The sequence below is a fragment of the Ursus maritimus genome, unplaced genomic scaffold (assembly GCF_017311325.1).
Source record: "Ursus maritimus isolate PB19 unplaced genomic scaffold, ASM1731132v1 scaffold_12, whole genome shotgun sequence".
In the NCBI taxonomy this organism is placed as follows: Eukaryota; Metazoa; Chordata; class Mammalia; order Carnivora; family Ursidae; genus Ursus; species Ursus maritimus.
In genome coordinates, this window is record NW_024423564.1 from 33,486,243 (window position 1) to 33,508,012 (window position 21,770).

The 21,770-nt window shown below is 35.5% G+C and overlaps 1 protein-coding gene across 1 annotated transcript in view; it reads left to right on the forward strand.

Annotated features, from left to right (window-relative positions):
- COL24A1 (collagen type XXIV alpha 1 chain) overlaps positions 1-21,770 on the forward strand; it is a 341,448-nt gene that overhangs the window by 85,289 nt on the left and 234,389 nt on the right. Inside the window, exons 14-18 of the mRNA XM_008690817.1 lie at positions 2,501-2,554; positions 2,633-2,677; positions 2,925-2,978; positions 3,254-3,307; positions 7,623-7,676. Of these exons, the coding sequence (XP_008689039.1) occupies positions 2,501-2,554; positions 2,633-2,677; positions 2,925-2,978; positions 3,254-3,307; positions 7,623-7,676 (261 nt within the window). The remainder of the gene's footprint in view (positions 1-2,500; positions 2,555-2,632; positions 2,678-2,924; positions 2,979-3,253; positions 3,308-7,622; positions 7,677-21,770) is intronic.

The following is a 21,770-nucleotide window of genomic DNA, read 5'->3' on the forward strand; positions in this document are numbered from 1 at the left end:
TTGAAGATTGTGCGTGAGTGGAGTGGAGTAGACAGGAAAAGGGCTCTTTAAGCAGGAGAATGCCTCTTTAAATGAACATAAGAGGTGAAAAAAATGCGATGTTTGGGCAATGGGAAGAGGAGTAGTGGGATTGTAGCTTAGGAAGTGTGGGGGAATGGGAGTGGAATGGAAGGAGGTGATGATTTGAAGATAATTAGGAAAGATTTATATGGAAGCTTTATATTTCATAGTCAGCAGTTTGCTCGCCCAGTGTACCTGCAAGCACACATCTGCTTGTTCCCTTATAGGAAGTATAGTTTCTGACAAGAGATGATACAGCTTTCTCTAAATGAGTTTTTCCTTGCAACTGATGGTCATTTGCTTTCTTAATTAGTGATAGCGATTATTACCTGTGAGTGTGGTGGGTGTGGTTGGAAAGCCTGAAGACGAACCCACAGTCTTCTCTACAGTGCGCTCACTCATATGAGCCCCGATTGGCTAGCGGCTGCTCATTTTATATGACGAACCTATCCCTTGGATCTCTGTTTCTTTGACTCACTTTGACTCGAAAGTTCTTTATTGTTTCTGGGTGTGTGGGAGGCTCTTCTGCCTTTGGTGCTGTATCCAGCCACCCTCAGCTAAGCTGCCATGCATGGAAGTATTTCTCCCGTGGCTGCTCTGTCTTCTCGTGGAAGAGGAGCGTGGTAAGCAGAGTGCTGAAGGCTTTCGCATTATCCTCGTGGACTGAAAACTGCCCTTAGCCTATCGCGGGTTGCTTTGAGAAAGCTATAATTTTTCAGGACTAGGATTTTCCACACAGTTTGTAATATACCACAAAATGTTTGCTATTTCTTGGAGGTTTCTATACCCATACTATTTTACTTTTTAATTCCCTATTTTACTAAATCTTTTATATCTTTACTATAATCTTTTATATCTTTGATATCTCTCAACACTATTTTGTGATAATTCTTTCAGAGTCACTAAAAAGTAAAACAGATCGTGCATACAGAGTACATTCATCTGAAGAAACTAGTCTATGAACTATATTTACTGAAATGAAGTTAATATAATTGCCTATAGAAAAAACCGACAGGATGACCAATGTTTGTTTATTTGTTTATAAGATTTTTTTCATACTTATGTAGATTATTGCTGCATAATTTCTAAACAGAAATGTTTATTGTATTTTTTGAAACTCTCATTATTTTTAAAGCTATGAACTTTGAATAAACTAGCCACTGTAATTATAAGAACAATTGTTTCCTACTGACAGAATTTGTCAGTGATATATGAATATTGCATATCTGTTTATTAAGTTGGAAAGTATTACTCTTTCCCTCTCACGGTCTCATATATTTCAGGATTAAACATGTTGGAAAAAATTTATCTCAGTTATATTTCACAGACTTTAGGACTCACGCAAAAGCAAAGATGTCATATTTTCCATTCTGAAATTTGTATTATATGAAGGTAGACTATTAGCAATGTTCTGTTATGTTGGGAGATAGAGCTCTTGAAATCACTGTTTAAAAAATTTTTTTTTTACTGAAGTATCATTAACATGTGTTATATTAGTTTCAAGTGTACAATATAATCATTCAATAATTCTGTACATTAATCAGTGCTCATCACAGTGAGTGTACTCTTAATGCCGTTTATCTATTTCAGCCATCCCACCACTAACCTCCCGTCTAGCAACCACCAGTTTGTTCTCTGTATTTAAGAGGGTGGTTTTTTGTTTGTCTTTTTTCTTCATTTATTTTGTTTTTTAAATTATACATATGAATGAAATCATATGGTATTTGTCTTTCTCTGTTTATCTTACTAAGCATTTTAACCTCTAGGTTCATCCATGTTGTTGCAAGTGGCAAGATCTGTGTCTTTTTCATCTTTATTTCCTCCACACAATTAATGTTAAATGATGAATTTAATAAATGTTAAATGATGAATGAATGCCAGAAGCCCAGAAGAGTAGAGTCTTTTGTTCAGTACTCAGTTTATCCCTGAAATTATGGTAAATTTTATCACTCTGCAAATTTCAAATCACAAAATGAAATCACTGAAATGCTTGGACCATAATAAGTGTCCAATAAATAATTCTTCAATAAATGGGTGAAATAAAAAATATATGGTGATCAAATGAAATATTTATCGAATACCTCCTGGGAATGTGGCACTAAGATATTTCCCTTATCTTCAAGATATTATCTAGTTAGAGAAATATTTCAAGATGAATGTCATGGACAGTTAAACATTATATGAACTAAAGGAAGGGGAGGATCCTTGTGGACTAGATGGGTATGAGTAGGCTTCAGGGAGTAGGATGACCTTGCTAAAGTTTCAAACATTGGTATGATTTATAAATGTGGAGAGGAAAAGAAGTTGTGGAAGAACAAGGCACATGTGGGCGTTTAGTGAGATGAACTGTTCTGGGTTAGTTAATAAATTAATTTTACCATATTCTCTTTCCAATCCTAGAGGATGCTTAATGATGCCTTTCTGTCTAATTGCTTTTCAGGGCAGTATTGGCCCTATTGGACCATTTGGACCTTCTGGAATTCCTGGCCCAATGGTATGTCTCGATTTGCATAATGAATATTTCCTTTTAATTTCTCTATGATGTCACAAAATATCACTTTTTTTTTTTTAGGGTCTTTCCGGGAATAAGGGCCTACCTGGAATCAAAGGTGATAAGGTGATTTAAATATTTACATTATCATAGAGCTGATTTCTTATCACATTAATTGTTTTCTTTTTAGTCAATACACTTATAAAATATTTTGTTTTTATATATGGGATCTAATCTGTGCTGTTAATTACACAATTTTAATCAGAAGTAGGAAAAATAGAGAAACTATTCTTCTATAATTAATATTTACTTTCTTATAATATTGCCATATTTGTGTTGCTTAAGTGTCTTTGTATGAAATTGTGCCCTCTAGGGTGAACAAGGCATTACAGGAGAGCCAGGAGAACCAGGGTATCCCGGAGACAAGGTAACTTTTTTTTTTTTTTTTACCATTAAGTTTATATAAATACAAAAAATTCAGTGAAAAAATATAAATTCTTTAAAAAAAAAAAAAAGGAGTAATGATTATTTTAACCATGTAGTTTGTTAAGATATGGTATCAATATGGTTTTACATGTCTTGTTTGAAATGGTTTTCTCAAAGTTTTGAGATTCACTACAAGATTTAAGTAGCTTGTATATAGAGGCATAGCTGCCTTTTGTGGTATAATAGCTTTCATCTTCTATTATTCTCTTCTTGTAGGGTTCTGTTGGTGTTCCAGGACAACCAGGGATGAGAGGAAAGCCAGGACCTTCAGTAGGTTTGAACTTTTGCTTTGCTCTTCCCCATTAATGAAGGGTACATCATGGCCTGAGTCTTGACACTTGTTGGTATGAGTAGAATATAAGAAGTAGGAGATAAGCCTACCAGTCTGGCATTTTTTTCTCTTCAGTTTCAGGATACAGCTAATCCTTCAAGTTTTCAGCTTACATTCCATAGAATATTGGACCTCATCCTTCCTGTCCCCCACCTCATCCCAGGACAAAACCAAATTTCTGTGAGCCCTAAAGATCTTGTTTGATCTGTTATGAATAGTATTTAAAGTGAACAATGGACATTTAAGACAAAAAAAATACAAAGCACTTTAAATAATATTTTAATTTTTCCCAACTCTCTTTCAGTCCAATATATTTCATTATAGAAATATTGTGAAGAAAAGATAGCATGTCACATGCTGTGGGCACAAATATACTAGTTCTTTGTCTTTTTTTTAACCTTTGAGCATCAATTAGTTGGGAAAAAAAAGAATACCTTATATTGTAGTTAAATGAAACCCAAATCAAACTAAAATTACTGAATAAAAGCATTTAAATAATGGTTAAAACATGACTTGACAGGATGTCTGTATATATTAAAAGTCGTAATAATTATTATAGCTAAGATTTACTGAGTGTTTACAAAGTACCAGTCACTATTCTAAGGTCTGTACCTCTAATTTAATCTTTACAAAAATCATATGAAGTTGGTACTGTTATAAATCTTATTTTACAGATTAGGGAAATTGAGACACAGAGTTAAATAACTTGCCCAAGTTTCCAGAGTTAGCTGCTGGCCACCTGGGAAAACCTAGGTAACCATATGTCAGAGCTCACGTGCTTAGCCACTGCGCCATACTGTTTTAGGATTTAACATTTTAAGATTGTTTTAAGATTTTTTAATATTTATCACAACTCTGTGAAGGTGCAGGTGATTGTAGGTAGAAAAAATTAGATGGAAAATTATAATTTATTAATATAATATTAAAATAAACATTTTAAAAAGAGTGTCATTCCCTGAGCACTGTGTTTCCTCTGACTCCCTCCTCCCATCTCATGCTTGTTTATTTTTTGTCAGAGGAAGCAGCATTAAGTTCCAGTACTTTATATACCTCATTCTGTATGACTTCTAACAGTGACAATATTTCATATACATCTCTCAGAAATTATTTATTCCAAAGAAAATTTTTCTGTATCTTTTCGTCAAGTGATATGCTGGTGGTGAGCTTCACTCTTACTAGTTTTTTCCCCTAGACTCAGAGTAAACCTGGTCAGCCGTGTACCCAGACTCTCAGAAATTCCAAAGTGTGTAAATAAGGGACATAAAAACAGATCATGAAGCTAACAAAAAGCTTCTGTTTTTCAAGGATGATTCTAATCACATAACAGGAACTTACAATACCTGCGGTGGTTGGCAAAGTAAGACCCTAAACTGCTTATACCCTCGCTTGTTCATAATGTGAGGGTTTTCTGACTTGCAATGATAATAAAAGGAGTGGGTACAACACATTTTTCTAAGGCCAATACTAAGTAATAAATGGTATCTTCTGCAATGCTTTGCAATTAATTACTGGAGAAAACTAAAGTCAGATATCATGATTACACAAAGTAAACCTTTTTAATGTCTCCCTTACTTTTTGATCCTGTTTATATTGATAACATGTTTATTGTGAGGCGGGGGGATATACTGCTCTAAGAAACAGAGACTTAGATTTTAGTCCCAGCCCTGACACCGACTTGCTATGACCTTGAACATTTAACCACTGTGATCTTCAGTTACTTGTTTAAACTGACAGTCAGACTCTTCTCATATTTAAGGTTCCTTGCAAATCTGTGACTCTTTAGTTTCCTCTCTCAGTGATAGTGTTTACCAGTATTTCTCTAGTCTAAGCTGAAGAAAAGGTGGAGAGCCTGTTTCCCTTTAACACATTGTCTTAAAACCCTTAATATTATTTTTTTCCTGAACTAAATCACCAGAACCAACTCTAATGTGTTTTTTTTTAGGGCTGTGATGCAGGGAGCATTAAGATGAGAAGAGTGAGGCTTTTACTTGCTCATTTTGTACCTTTCTATATTTTTCTAATAAAAAACACATTTTTAATGTCAGCAGGGATTTCTTTGGTAGGAGATAGTTTACCCTTTTTTGTTTGTTTTATCAAAACTTTAAAAAAATGTATCCATCAGACTGAAGATAGGCTAGAGACTTCTGAATTAATATTTGTGAAAGTCTTTAGTCTATCACTTTATTTATCACTTGTTTGTGTCCTATAAATAGAAAAAAATTGTAGAGGTTTGACCCGGAAAACTTCCCTAGTTTTGGAAGGAGACACCTGTTCAATGAAAAATTGCTTGCATTGAATCTGTTCTATTAAAAAGAAATTGAACAAGTTAGTGCCTATCTAAATCATTTATTTACTATCATGAAAAAGAATGTCAAAGTCATACGGATGTCTTTCTTATTTTATTTCTCCTACTTTTGGCTTTCTGTTTTCTAAGATGCTGGCATTAGTGATATTTTTTCCCCAAATGAATCTAAGTTGTAACATGAAAGAATACTTACAAAATAAAAGAAAGAATGTCCTAAATCAGGACATTTTGAAATTAGGGAGTCTTTTGCTCTGCGAGCATCTAAAAACCAGAGACCGTTACCAATCAGAAGCAGTTAAGAAATATTCTTNCCCTAAAACAAAGAAGACAAAGACAATTATTATGTCTTTCCATATTTTTAACTAGAAGGTGTTGTCAGTTAGAGAGGTTTACTTAATCATTACTTCATTGTCTAAAACTTACCTGAAAAGTCAGTTTTTATAGAGGACACTTGGCGTTCAAGGAAACTTTCAGTTGAAGTTTTTCAAAATGAAGATTTATTCTGAAGAAGGAAGTTTTTCCAAAATTTGTGTTTTTAAGTATCTGGTTGTCAATTAACTTTTCTGAAAACAAAGACCTAGAGTATCCTATTTTTTCCTCAAAGCTAATTTAGTTTCTCATTTGTTTTTTGCCACCAGAGGTCTCCAGTGAGAGCCCCATCTTTATCTCTCTAAGAGAAGTACTTGCCATTTTAATTCAAGACTCCTCTAGATACTGATTATGATGAATTATGACTTTATTTAGAAGAACTTAAATCAAGTTTTATATAATAGTTCATTACTTTTCTCTAGATTTGATTTCAGTAGTTCTATTGTGTACTGTTTTATATCCAAATACCCAGATATTCAAGTGCTGTATGAGAATGGCTTTAGTGCTTATGGAAAACAGTGCTTTACTTCTTGAAACTTGGATAAGCATATATTATTTCTTGTAATTTTATGTAATCTGAGACCTATTAGGTCAAATCTGAAACTCACGTAGAAATTTAATATGACAGAAATAATGAATTCATTAGTTTTTTCTTACGAAAACAAAGGTATCAGACTACTGTCTCCTTTTCTCTCTTGAGAACAATGCCAGCCCTCTCTAGCTGCAGCTTTATAACCACTTTTCTCTCCTCTGAACTTCCTCTCCAGCCCTGGTTTCACATGGTTAATCCAGGTGTCAGAAAATGGCTTCAGAAATATTGACAACAAATCCTCAACATTTTAATATAATGATGAAAACAATGTAGGAATTATAGGTACCCAGGAGAGGACAGAGGATATAAAGGGAAAGATTAATGGTTATAAAATTGGTTAACATTTATTGCTGGGCACTGTGCTAAACTAAGCACCTTAAATACATTGTCTTCTTTAATCCTCACAATTACCCTGTAACAATGTCAGTACTTGTTACAATTATTATTCCTATTTTATTGTTAAGAAAACTGAGCCTAAGAGAGAGATTAAGCAGCAGGGATTTAAATCCAGATGATTCTTAGTTACTAAATCAGGCCCCTTGTAGTACCAAGGGAGAGAGGAATTTTCGGGGACAGTCCTGGACTCTGGTTTTTTATGAAAGCAGTTCCTCATCTAGAGTCCCCTACTTTGTCGAGTCAAATTATTGCCTTATCTCTGGCTAAACTACACATACACATAATTTTTTTTTCTTGATTTGAGCACTTAACTCAATTTTTTGTATCTCCAGCACTTAGGAGTAAATATATATTACATTCATACACATTTTATTTGTTTTCCATAGTGATGATGTTTACAAATTAAGTCTTTCTGAATGGTAGTTACAATTTTGTTTGACATAATATATTGAGTGTTGTTTGCTGAAAAGCCTTTATACATCATACACTGAGGCATCATATATTGAGTTGTTTGCTTATCATATGTCTGTTTCTGTTTTAAATTGCATTTATCAGATTAATACTTATATTTTGATCCCCACCCCCATTTTAGGGCCAGATGGGTGACCCAGGACCCCAAGGACCAGGTGGCCCTCCAGGACCAGAGGTAAAATGTTGGTTGGAAGATAATAAATTGAAACGAAAGTTGTAGAAATTAAACTTGATTGTAAAACATGTTTTTACATAACAGGCTTAAGAAAGATTCTTGTTAAAGTTCACATCTTTGTAAATAGTTTGAACTAAATTTTTTTCCCCTACAACCAAAAGGTATGCAACAGTGATCCCAAGGAACCAGAAAGGTATTAGCCCCATTATAGTACTGATTAGATCACAGCTGACTTATTTGTTTGGCACAACAATTAATAACACATACTTGGGGCATGAAATCAGATTTCAGGATAAACTCCACTGCATTTTTAATACAAAATTCTTCCAATGTTTGCTGTATGCATGTATCATTTGGATCTCATATTCTAGAATAAATACAATTAAGTCTGTAGTACATATGTCAAGTTTGCTTGTTTACTCTTTGAAATTTGACTTTGGCTGAATACTTGATGTAGAGTGTCTTTTTCCTTTTTCCTGCAAGTTCACATAGAAGACAAGCATCTAACATGACACATTTGAGTTTTTTACAAATCATTTTATGAGTCAAAGATATGTACCACATGGAGATAAAGCTTCTGAAGCTCACTTTAGTTCAGAAATATAAGCCAAAAAGATATATGTACATGCACATATAAATACACATACATATCTAATTCAGAATCATTGATACAGCCGTAAAGCTGAGAAAATGGATTTGGCTTCAGAATAAATAAAGCAGAGCAATAAACAGTGTCAAAGCAGTACGCAGAATTTCTAGAAATAACACTGTTTACTGATGCTTTCTCCTTCTCTTTGTAAACCATTAAATCTACTTCTTACCCTGCATCTCTTCTTCAGGGTTGGCCAATTTCTTCAGCAAGACCTATTCTTTTTGTCTCATTTAAAAACACATTGGATATTGGTAATTCGAAAATCTAAAAAACTACATTGTACCTAGTTTTATTAATAAGGACATAGTAGGAGATAAAATACAGCGATATATTGATGTCAGCATTCTAGGAAGAAGGAAATTGTTTTGAGTAATTGAAGCAATTATTAACAGATAATTAAAATAGTAATTAAAATAGATAATTAAAATAGTATTTTAATTTAATTATAATAATTTAAATAGTAATACATTAATATAAGCTTATATCTTCTGTGAGCCTGTATGCTTTTAAGAATTTTTTCATGAAAACCTTCGTGGAAGGAATTCTATTTACCTGTCTTCTCATACTGAGGATATAGAACTTGATTTATCTTTTATTATCTTTAAAGATTATTATTATGAACATGGGTTGTTGTATTGTAACTTTAGTTACAGATGGGATATGTGCTAGGGAGGACTGTGTCACAGCCTAATTATCTGTATGGTTGGGATCATTTTCTTCTTTTTCCTAAAGCCAGGTTAAAGGATGCATGGGCCATGTTTTTACTTACATGGTCTTCCAAAGATGTTTCTTTTTTCTCTGTTGCCTCTGAGCTTTTATGATTTGCATTCATCATTCAAAACATTGTCTCATTGTGTTTGATTTCTGCACTGCTATTACAAGGTCCTGAGCTCCAACCTTGTCAGACTGTGCCCATTCCTCCTACTCACCTGCATTAAATGTTTTCATTGGGCCAAAGATGTAACCTGTATTTGTGTAATTGGTACAAGGTTGTTTGGGAAAAGGGGTCTAATCTAAAGATCATAAGTTTTTTTAATCATAAAAGTATAATGTGTTGGCAGTTATATAAGAGGCAGCACTTTTATCCAACTCCTTCTCAACATTAGACTTTTGATAGAGTTGCAGGTCTAAGCATTTACAATAGTAAGTTTAATATTATATCAAACCTGAAAAGTTTCTACTTGCACAGTAGATAAATTTTCTCAGATAAGGGGTTTTATAGGTTGTGTTAAATTTAGACTTTATTTAGGCAGTGATCAAAGATTTTAAGCAAGGGAATGAAATGATCAGACTTGTGTTTTCAACACATGTGTAGTAGTAAGAACAAAACCGTAAAAGAGGAGAGAGGTGACAAAACTAACTAAACACTATTTAGGAGGATAATGCAAGACCAGGCTAGAAATGATGAGGACCTGTTACAATTGAGAAGAAAAGATGGCTTCAAGAAATAATGAGGATGCATAATTCACAGCACTTGAACCGCTCNGTTCAATTCATTTAGTTTGTGTAAGAAGGGAATAAGATACCATCTTAACGTGTTTTTTGCTCTAAAAAGCAAGAAAGATCAAGAATAAATGAGTTGTGCATAGCACAAGTGTAGGGATTTGTTTCAGATGGAGAAAGAAGTTAAAAGAGGTGAAATAGGGTAGGTTCTGTTTTCTTTGTAAGTTTCCTTTGTAAGTAGGAGACAATCCCAAGAGTTAGAGGACTGTGGCCATGTGGAAAGGGGACACGTGAAGAGCTCTGTGAAGAGTAAGTGGGGGAGTGACTAAAGACTTATAAAATAATTTCTGAGTGGTATTAAGAACTCAGCTGAGGAGACACATGCCTTTGTCTGCCTTTGGCTCAGGTCATGATCCCAGGGTCCTGGGATTGAGTCCTGCGTCTGGGCCCTGCTCAGCAGGGAGCCTGCTCCTCCCTTTGCCTGCTGCTCCCCCTGCTTGTGCTTGCTCTCTCTGACAAATAAATAAATAAAATGTTAAAAAAAAAAAATGAACTCAGCTGAGATTGAAAAACCATCTTTTCTCAAAATACAGCCACAACACCCTGTACATTTTTTTGGAACCATGTTATAAATTTGAGTCTGAACTTCCTACTGGCCAAAACAGTGAAGCATGACCAGTAATATGAATATCTTCTCCCTTGTATAAAAAACATAGTGATAGTTCAAAAGAAGTACAGCAGTTCATGGTGTTGTGTGATTTCCATCTTTCAGACTGATGTCAAAATGCTGAAGTACAATTCAGTAAAAGTAATTTTATTAGGAGCCTAAATGGTGACACCTAGGTTTATAGTTCTGTGATAGCTTTTGTTAATTATTGGGAGATAAAAGGTTCAAGTTGGTATCTGAAAAATAACATATTTTTGGGATTAATACTTCTGAATGATAGCAACCTGAGTAACTTGAGATTACTTGGAGTTGTTTTTTTTTTTAATTTTGAATGTTTTGGTATATATATATTTAATTTCGTCTTTTTCTAAATGGGTTATCAGTTGTCCCAGAACCATTTGTTAAACAATTGGTCTTTGCTTTAGTCATTTTTAAAAGCCACCTCTACAAATACTAAATTTTTGTGTTTCTTTGGTCTATGTCTGGATTTTGTTTTCTGTTCCACTTGAATGATTGTCTGTTCCTGTATGAATGTTACAATGTTTCAATGATGGAGAAATAACCCTGCTAGCCTTATGGATTTTCCCTCATATGTTACTGTCTTCTTTTGTCTTGATGCTTTAAAATTTTTTTCTTTATCACTATATTTTGCCAGTTTGATTACAATATCTTGATGTGGATCTATTTTGTTGATTTCGATGGGGGTTTTCCGTGGCTCCTGGATCTGGATATCTGTTTCCTTCCCCAGATTATGGAAGTTTTCAGCTATTATTTCTTTAAATAAATTTTCTGCTCCCCTGTCTCTCCCTTCTTCTGAGATATGAATGTTTTTACATTTGAGGCTGTTACTGAGTTCCCTAACTCTATTCTCCTTTTGCATAATTCTTTTTTCTCTCTTTTGTTCAGCTTGTTTACTTTCCATTACTCTTTTAGGTCATTAATTTGTTCCTCTGCTTCTTCCAGCCTGCTGTTAATTCCATCAAGCATGTTCCTCATTTCATTTATGGAGTCCTTTATCTCTGCTATACTATTCCTTATCTCTGTGTTAAGGGTCTTACTCATGTCTTCCACTCTTTTCTCAAGTCCAGTGAGGATCCTTATGATCATTACTTTTTTTTTTTTAAAGATTATTTATTTATTTATTCGACAGAGATAGAGACAGCCAGCAAGAGAGGGAACACAAGCAGGGGGAGTGGGAGAGGAAGAAGCAGGCTCATAGCGGAGGAGCCTGATGTGGGGCTCAATCCCATAACGCCGGGATCACGCCCTGAGCCGAAGGCAGACGCTTAACCGCTGTGCCACCCAGGCGCCCCATGATCATTACTTTAAATTCTCTATCAGGCATGTTACTTATATCCGTTTCACTTAAATCTCTGGCTGTGGCCTTGTCCTGTTCTTTCATTTGGGATAAATTTATCTGTCTTCTCATTATTTCTAAGTTTCTGTGCCTGTTTCTGTGTGTTAGGAAAGTCAACTACATCTGCTATTTTTGAGGGTAATGGCCTTATGAAGAAGAGGTCCTGTATTACCCTGCTGTGTAGCATCCCCTGTTCTCCAGGGTCTGGCACTTTTGAGAGTGTCTCCAGAGTACGTGTGCTTTGCTGTTTTGTCCTGGCTGCCTTATCCATCAGGCCGGTCATTTGCAGAGGCTCTCTTTGTCTCTTGTGAGCAGTGTTTGGTCCCTGGCCTGAATGTGGCATGTTTTAACCAGGTATGCTCCAATCTGTTTGTGAAATGAGACCTGTTTCCACTGCCACTGGAACTGTTGTTCTGCAAACCCTCACATTGGGAGATGCACTGTGATCAGGGGTTTGGGCTGATCTTAAAGGGGAGAGGCCCGTTGGGACTGAGGGAAGCATGACTGGGAGGGAAGCTCCACTGGAGCAGAGGGTGACAGGGCTTAGTATAAGCAAATTAGTTAGGGAGTATTAGGCTGTGCTGGTTTCTTCAGGGCAGCCTGTGCTTATACTGAGGTGCAGGGCAGGGACATGGCCCTAGCCAGTTCATTTGTTCCCACATGGGTCTTTCCATGAATGCTACCTCTTTGGGACATGCTCCAAGATGAGCAAATAACCTCCCCACTCTATGCCCCAGAAACTCATCAGATTGCTGTTTCCATGCTGTATGTCAACAGGTTGTTTGCCTGCCTTCTCTCCAGGGTCAGGGCAATGCCCTCTGAGGTCTCTCTCAGCCATACCCACTGACCTTTAAAACTCCAGGTTTTAAGCTCCGCTGGTTGCAAGAACTCACAAAATTCGGCCCCTCTCACTTTCCAAGCCACTGCTATGGGGATTCATTTTCCCCTTGTGTTCTAGTCTCTCACCCTCTCTACAACTGCAGCTCCCTCCCCAACACATCAGCCATAATCCCTTCTTTCCCAAACCACGCTCTGCACTTTCTACTACCTTCTTTGATGTGGCCTCTTCTCTACTTTTAGTGTGTAGTTTGTTCTGCCAGTCTTCAGGTCAATTTCTGGGGTATTTAGGAGGATTCGATAGTTATCTAGTTCTATTTGCAGGACAAGGCGAGCCTAGGGTCCTCTTCCTCTGCCACCATCTTCTCTGTTTCATATCATTTCTTTATCCATCCACCCATCAAATGGATTATTTTTAGATTGTTTCCATATCTTGCTTATTGTGAATTATGCTGCAATGAACATAAGGCTGCATACATCTTTTTAAGTTAGTGTGTTCTATTTCTTTAGATAAATACCCAGAAGTGGAATTGCTTGATCATATGGTAGTTCTATTTTTAATTTTTTTTGAGGAAACTTCATACTGTTTTCCATAATGGCTGAACCAATATTTACCAATACATACTAATATGTATTTGTACTTTTGCATCAATATTTATAAGTGGTATTGATCTATAATATTCAATCTTTTTTGGTACTTCTTTGTCAAGTTTAGGTATTAGTATTATACTTACTTCATGAAAATAATTAGGAAGTCTTCTTAATTTTTAGTGCTATGGAGTAATTTATGGAATATTGGGGCTATCTTATCTATGAGGCTTTGATGGAATTCCTCTCTAAAACCTCCTGGAATTAATGCTTTTTTATGGGGCAGTTCCTTGACAAATTTTCTTACTGCGTCTACAGAAATTAGCCTTTTTAAGCTATCTCTAATGGGGTTAGCTTTGTTAAATTGTCCTTAGGAAATTATCTGTTTCATCTGGATTTTCAAATTTACTTCCATACATATCCACAAAATAGTCTCATGATTTTTAAATTTTTGTTTTAATGGTTATTGCCCATGTGCCATTTTCTCAAAACTTTTTTGAAATTTTTATTTATTATCTTCTGTTTTTCTTTTCTTTACATAATTAGTTTCACCTTTTATCTTTAATATTTCTTGGAGATTCTTTTGGTTTATATTTTTTTTAGTTAAGAATTTAATTTTATGTATTTTCATTATTTTATTTTCATTCCTAAAACTATTAAGAACTATCACTGTCCCTCTGCTTACTACTTTAAATGTATCTCAAAGATTCTGGTATAAAGTATTTTTATTGCCATTGTCTTCTAGAAGTTTTATAATTTCAGTTATTTCCCTTTTCACGCAAGAGTTTTGTAAAAAGGAGTTTTAGAATTTCCAGGTGGGAGAGACTATTGGTTTTGGTTTTGTTAATAATTCCTACTTTTATCACATTGTTATCAGAGGATGTTGTTCTATTTTTTGGAACTTATCAATCTTTTCTTTTTCTGTTGTGATCATTTTTTGTGATTCAGTATACACTTGACATTTCATTATACATTTCAATATACACTTGACAAGGAGGTATATTTTTATTTTTAAATGTGAAGTTTAATATATAATATATAATGACTTGTTCTTCTTTATTATGTTGTTTAGGTTTTGCTATATCTTCATTTATTTTTGGTCTAATTGATCTATGTAAATGGTATGTACTATGGGTGCTGCTGATCTAATTACTCTTGGGGTCACAACTGGTACTCGTCATTCCCTCCTTTACTATCCATTTTAAATTCTTTTCACCTTCAGCTATCACCTCAGTGGGTCTTGGTGGCTTACCTGGTGGTATGACCTTAACCTTCATTACTGAGAATATGAATGCTTGATGGGAGTTCTCAAAGGTGTCCAGTGTATCACATGAGTTCCACATGTATCCCTTCCTGCCCTTTTTTGTAAAGAAGTCTTGCCAATTTTCGTTTTTCAGGGTCAGTTAACCATGCCAAAATGGTGACTTTCCTTTTTGTTTGCTCAGACCTCATCATAAAAAGTCCACAGTGCCCTGTTCACAGCCCTCGGTTTAGTTTAGTGGGATGTTTGTTGTGTCTCCTGTCAAGAGAGAGATCCTTTGGGTAACAGGATATCTAGCCCTGAAGAGTCCAAGGTTGTGGGGAAAGAAAGTACAAAATATTGGGACCATCATTGGGAGTGATGGTAAATAGGACCACATCCACTTCTATTCTTTGGTTTCCAGAGTCATGCATCCTTCCTATCAGAGACAAAAGCACCATATACAGGTCTCTGACTTAAAAAAATACACTATATCGCAAAGGGTGGTACTCCCTTCATATTGTTTTCTTTAAGTTGGCACTTCTATTATAACTTTAGAAGGCAGTTCCAAAGTATTTTAAGGCTGAATACCTCTAAATAGTGCAGAATGGGTGAAGGCCAATGAGTCATATCAGGGGTACACTCTTGTAGCTTTGCTGTAGAGAGGGTATCTTGTTCAAATGCTATACTCTGTGAGGTTCCATGCCTGCGGATCAGGCATTCTGTAATTTTCTAGATAGTGGTGCTCGTTGGAGCTTTAAAGGAAGGAAAGGTAAACTCATAAAACATGTATCTGTTTCTGTGAAGATGAACTTCTGAAACTTCCAAATTTGAAGGGCCCCACATGAATGCAGACTATTTTTTAAATTTTCTTTTAATTGTAAAGGAAAAGAGTTCATTTGCCAAACCAGTAATCACAAGCTTTTTAATGCTGGCAGGGATCTCTGACATTCTCTCTACCCAATATGATTGGCAGTCGTGTAGATGTGATTGTCTGATTGTCTGATCCTTAGAACCCAGAGGCCTACCTGACTATAGAATTGTCTCTTCCATTTAGGCTCTTCTTTAGAGAATCCAGTTCTAATTATTTCTTGTCAACAGATCTTTTTGAGATATCCCTTATATGTTCATCACTAAAAAAAAAAAAATGCTGAGGCCAATTAGATTTGGTCTTGACTTCAAGGAACTTACAATTATTTCTCGTCAACAGATCTTTCTGAGATATCCCTTATATGTTCATCCCTAAAAAAAAAAATGCTGAGGCCAATTAGATTTGGTCTTGACTTCAAGGAACTTATATTTAAGAAATCAGTATTCAATTCCAACTATGTCAAAGCCTCCACCGTCTCGATTTGTCTTTTTTTCAGACATCAAAATTAATTAGGTTTGATAAAATGAAAAATTAAAAATCAATTAATACTTTAAAAGTCTAGAATCCGTTTAGTCCTTAGAGAAAATTATAAAATAGTCAAATAACTTCATTCCTATGGCCACTGGTCTTCCTCTGTTCTTTCCCTTTTGAGCATGAGCTCTTGTCTATCTCCAACAAGCAGTGTCTCTTGTTTTTAAAGACCTGATAAATATATTGTACTCCAAGCAATAAATGGTTAGCAGAACAGCTAACTTCAATAGAATCCCCTTTCAAGGATATTGATATTTACATCTTTTTTTTTTTAAGATTTTATTTATTTATTTGACAGAGAGAGAGAGACAGCCAGAGAGAGAGGGAACACAAGCAGGGGGAATGGGAGAGGAAGAAGCAGGCTCCCAGCGGAGGAGCCTGATGAGGGGCTCGATCCCACAACACCAGGATCACGCCCTGAGCCGAAGGCAGACGCTCAACGACTGAGCCATCTAGGCGCCCCTGATATTTACATCTTAACACTAAACAGAAACCTGGAACTAATGCAATGCATCTTGAATTATAGAATTTAGGGTGTCATTTAGTTCGCAGGGAAAGATTTGTGGGTGATTAGAAACCTTGATGCTCCTCAAATTAATCATACCACATAAATTGTCATCTGTACCACCAGTAAGACAGGACAAGACAATATTTCTTTCTAGTACCTTCTAGTTCAGAAGCTCAGATCTTCATAAGAGTCAGTGAAAGCAAAGCACTCTTTTTGTTGTAAATGCTAAGTTATTTGCCACTGGCACTGAAGAGACTGTTCATCATTAAAGATCATCTGAACAAATGTCACTTCAAACCACTTCGAAGTTTTTTTTTCCCTTGCTTCATAACGTTTTACTTATTCTGGGCAAGTTAAATTTGCTGTACCAGTGAAGTAAACATACCTGTGCATTTAGTTCTTTCCAGAGTTGTCCCAAGATAAAACATCACGTGCTTTAAAGCGTAAGATTAATTTTTTTTCCATGCTAGTTCTTTGTCTGCTTTTAACAAAAACATGAAAAATGCTGTACAGGATTCTTTCTATTTCTTTAAGCATAGTAATTTCAGTTTTGAGCACTAAACCCATGCTTCCTTCCAGTTCTGGCAGCAAACCACCTTCAAATTTGGTAGCAGGATAGTTAGAATGTTTGTTGATTCAGCTGTTAACCTCCCTGGACTACTGAGATTGCCAAATAGTTGAATTTTGGATGATGTTCTCGGTAAGTGGGGCCAGTTGTTTGCTACAAAATGAGCTGAGACAACTAATCAGAGAGATACCAGAAGGGGCTAAGCAGTGGGTTCTCTTTTTCCAATAGGGTGGTCATCACTGTAGACAAATACCAAAGTTCATTTGAAGAGTCTGCTCCTATCAAGCAAAGGCATGCTTCTAAATGTCCATTTTAGCACCTCAGTGGACTTAATTTGAATAAGCCAACCTGCAGTCAGTTGAGTAGATCTTAGTCCAGATGGATCTACTTTACTTAAACCAGTTACTTTTAACAAAGAAGTATCACTTGAGTTTGGTTGAGTAATTTGATGTTTTTAGTTGTTACTCAAAAACTGGTGCTGAAAGAAAATGTGATTAAATCAGTCAATAACAAATCATTTATTGAGTTCCTACTGTGTAAGAGCTATGCCTGGTAAACACCATAGGATTATATACAAAAATAATATATTGGCTAAATTTGGGGCAGTTTATAGTCTGGGGAAAAAAGATACATACATATACTGTTAGATAATGGCAAAGGCATCGTGTAAGAAATAAGTAGTTATTATAGTTCAGTGTTAGTAGAAAGAGATTAACATGAGATGGAAGGATTAGGGAAGGGTTCATGGAAAAGATGGATCTTGAATTAGATTGTTGATGAATAAATGGCAAGAAAAGGGAAAGGCATTCCAGGCAGGGTAAATCACATGAGCAGAGCCTGAACATCCAGGTAATATGCAGAGTGGATTTATAGAACAGTGAATGAAACTGACTAGCTGATGCAGATTCCTTTTGTTGGTTTAGAGTGATAGATAAGGTTATAAAACTAGGTAGGTGCCATATTGCTTAATACCTTTGATTCCAAGTGATATCAAGACAGTATGTTCTTAGTGAAGCCTAATTTTACAGTTCTTGTTTTGTGAAAAATATGGAACCTGCCCCTGGATCTCCCAAATGAACCAGCCAGAGTTTTATTGATTTGCCTGGTTTCTGCCTGTAGCGGTCAAAAATTTCTGTCCTTTCATATTCAGCGTTTTAGTCAAGTCTGTTTCCATTAAAAATGACAAAACCAACCTCAAATAGTTGTAAGCAAAACTCAGGATCGGCTAATATAATCGGGAAGTCCAGCAGGACATGTACCTAGAGGTTTGGCTGGATACAGGACTTCGATGAGTGTAATCAAGACACCATCCATCTCTTAGCCTTACTTATGTCTGTTGGCTTCATTTACAGGAACACGTCGTGGGAAATGTGATCCTTAGCAATTCTGGGCTTATATTGCGCTCGGAGTTAGCAACCTTAGCAAAAAGAAACCATTCTTCTTTCCTTATAGCTCTATAGCAAAAATTCTAAGGTGAGTTCAGCCAATCTGGCTGGATATCATGATCATCTTCAAATCAATCACAGTAATCATGAGATTGGAATACTGTAATTGGCAAGATTTGGGTCATTTAGTCACCTCTGGAAATTGGGATTGGGACCAGAAGCACATAGACTGCAAATTAGGGAAGAGTAGTTTTTCGGAGATGGTGAGCAGACAAGAAGATGCTCTCTACATGTTACATCTTTGGTGCCCAGCGTCTGCACATACCACTCTTCCCACTTATACAGTTGTGGTTTTGGTTTTGTTTTTTAATTAAAGAGCAGAGGGAAGTGGGGAGACAGAAGGAGAGAGAGAATGCCAAGTAGGCTCCATGCTAGGCATGGACTCAGTGCAGGACTCAGTCTCACGGACCTGAGATCACGACCTGAGCCAAAACCAAGAGTTGGATGCTTAGCCCCCTGAGCCACCAAGGCACCCCCCACACCTAAATAGTTTTTAAAATGCCCCTGGTAACATAGTACAGCCACCCACACAGCTGAAAATATGCTCTCCCTTCTCCAAAGGAAGATAACCCAATGTATTGATCAATTATTGCTTGTAGCTCCAAGGCTGGGTTCTTGGAGTAAAGTGCATTCTTTTCAGTGAGGCATAAATATAGGTCTGAATCTCAGACAATCCATATGATTTTAGGAAGAAAACAAAAGAGCCACAATATTCATTCCATTTGGAGAAACAAGAGAATAGGAAACAAGGTAGAGTGGCTCAGGCCCATAGCTGTGCATTTAAAACAAAAGTAGGCAATGGATATGTCCCAGTTCCTCACAACAATATAAATCAACTTTTCAAATCATCTAACTTCCCACTCCTTGCCACAAATTTACAGACACTGAAAAAGGGAGCATCTGAGACAAAGAGTCTCCAGAATATACATTGTGTGGTATGAGGAAATATTTTGTTCTCTAGCCTATGTTCAATGCCAAGAACAATGACTGATACATAGTAACACGTTGAATGAATAAATTGATATTCTTTAATTAAAGACACAAGAATTTTAAATGTCAAATATATAGACATGGAGTACCTAAAATGATACTTATCCAAAGGTAAGTATCAAATCATAGTCCTGTTACTACCTCCAAAACAATCTGAAATCTGAGCTTCTTTGATTTTTAACTAGAGATAAGTTTTCTAAGGGTCTTCAAATGGTTGCAAACTGTTGTCTACTAAAGAGCGGTGATTATCTAAAACACCCAGTACCAATTGCCTTTTGTCTTACACTTTTATTGAGGTGTAACTGACATATAACAAACTACATATATTTAAATTGTGCAATTTGATAATTTTTGACGTATGTATGACTCATGAAACCATTACCAAAATCAAGATAGTGAATATATCCATCAAATCACAAAATCTCTGGGGCACCTGGGTGACTCCATTGGTTAAGCGTCTGACTTTTCATTTTGGCTCAGGTCATAATTTCAGGGTCCTGAGATTGAGCCCTGTCTGGGCTCCATGCTCAGCACAGAGTCTGCTTGAGATTCTCTCTCTCCTCTCCCTCCCCTCTCCCCTTCCCCCTGCTCTTGCACTCTCTTTTGCTCTCAAATAAATAAATAAATAAAAGCTTCTTAAAAATCCCCAAATTTCTTTGTTCACTTTTGTAATTCTTCCTTTCTGTCTCTCATGTTCCTCCCTTTCCAAGTCTATCACTGATCTGCTTTTTGTCACTATAAGTTATCCAAATCTAAGGATCAAATAATGGTCAAAATAGTTTATCTTAAAATTAAAAGTTTAATATAGCTTTGTGTGGATTTCGGTAAAATAAAAATGGACTTTGCAATTGATTTTGTAGAGTGACTTCAAGCATATTGATAAAATTATTTAAGCAAAGCCTTATTAAACAAGTCATTCAGAGAATGTATATTGTGTTATAATGAATTTTCATTGTCTTTATTGTTTCTGGATTTTCTCTGCTGAGTCTTTAGGATGCTACATATTAACGGAATAAAGCTGTGCCATATTTACTACTCAAAAATAAAGAATCGCAAAAGGGAAAATACATGAATAACAGTAATCATTTGCAAAGATTGCAAAGATTTTCAATGATATCATAATGAAAAAAAAATCTGCTTTTGATGGCTTTTTAGTTCTAAAACAGCAAAGGAGAATGAAAGAAAGCCAGATACCTAGATGAATTCCTTATTTTGCCTTTATTTTTCCAAAGGCTCATATTTTCTGTTAGTGGTTTTCCCAGAAGACAGAACAGTTCCTTAATGTGCAGTTGCCTGCTACCCTGTGCTAAAGTTTCGTTTCTATAGTTTCCTGGGAAAGTGAATTTATTACTTCTGCCTTGTCAAATTTTTTTTTTTTTGGCATTAACTTTTACATGGATAATTCTCACTCTGAAAAGGTCATTTTAATCCTTTTTTTTTTTTTATTATTGCTTTCTAACTTGGCCTCAGCATATTACTGACATGGCATATACTTCCACAAATGCTAAAGAATGAAATCTTATTATTGTTTTTTGGATCATGTCTCAAATGGAATTCTCCCCTTAGAGAACCTCTCTCCCTCTGACTGCATTCTTTCTTGTTTGCGTATGTTACAATCCTATCTATAGAAGCTATACTACCTGGGTTTTTTTTGGGTGGTGTTTTGTTTGTTTGTTTGTTTTGACAAAGAATAACTTTGAAACTGCAAAACTGAAAATATAATTATTCAAACAATTCATTTTTAATTTGGTCATCAATTGAAGCCATCAAATCTTTATTAAATGTACTGTATTCAAGCACCAGACTAGGCTTTGAACAATTTTGCCCTTTAGGAATTCATAACTTATGTGTTGCCCTAGCTTGAACTATTTATTACTTTTATCTTGTTTTAATATGACTGTTTTTATAAGAGATATATTCATTTCTACTTTGTTCAGACTTATAAACTACTTAAGATAAATTTAAGCCAACCGTATTGTGTTCTTGTGTATCATCGATATAAAAATCAATGAAAACTTGAAAATTTTCAAGAGTTAAATGGCCTAAATGATGCTACTGTCTATAACAACATTTTATTTTATTTTTTATTCCTAGACAGCTTATTTTTTTTATTAGTATTTTTTTTAATTTAAATTTTAGGTAGTTAACATACAGTGTAATATTGGTTTCTGGAGTAGAATTCAGTGATTCCTCACTTCCATACAATACCCAGTGCTCATCAAAAAAGCCCTCCTTAATACCCATCACCCATCTAGCCCATCCCCCACTCCCCTCCCCTCCAGCAACCCTGTTCTCTATCCTTAAGAGTTTCTTATGGCTTGTTTCTCTCTCTCCTTTCTTTCCTTTTCCCCCTTCCCATATGCTCATCTGTTTTCTTCCTTAAACTCCACGAAATCG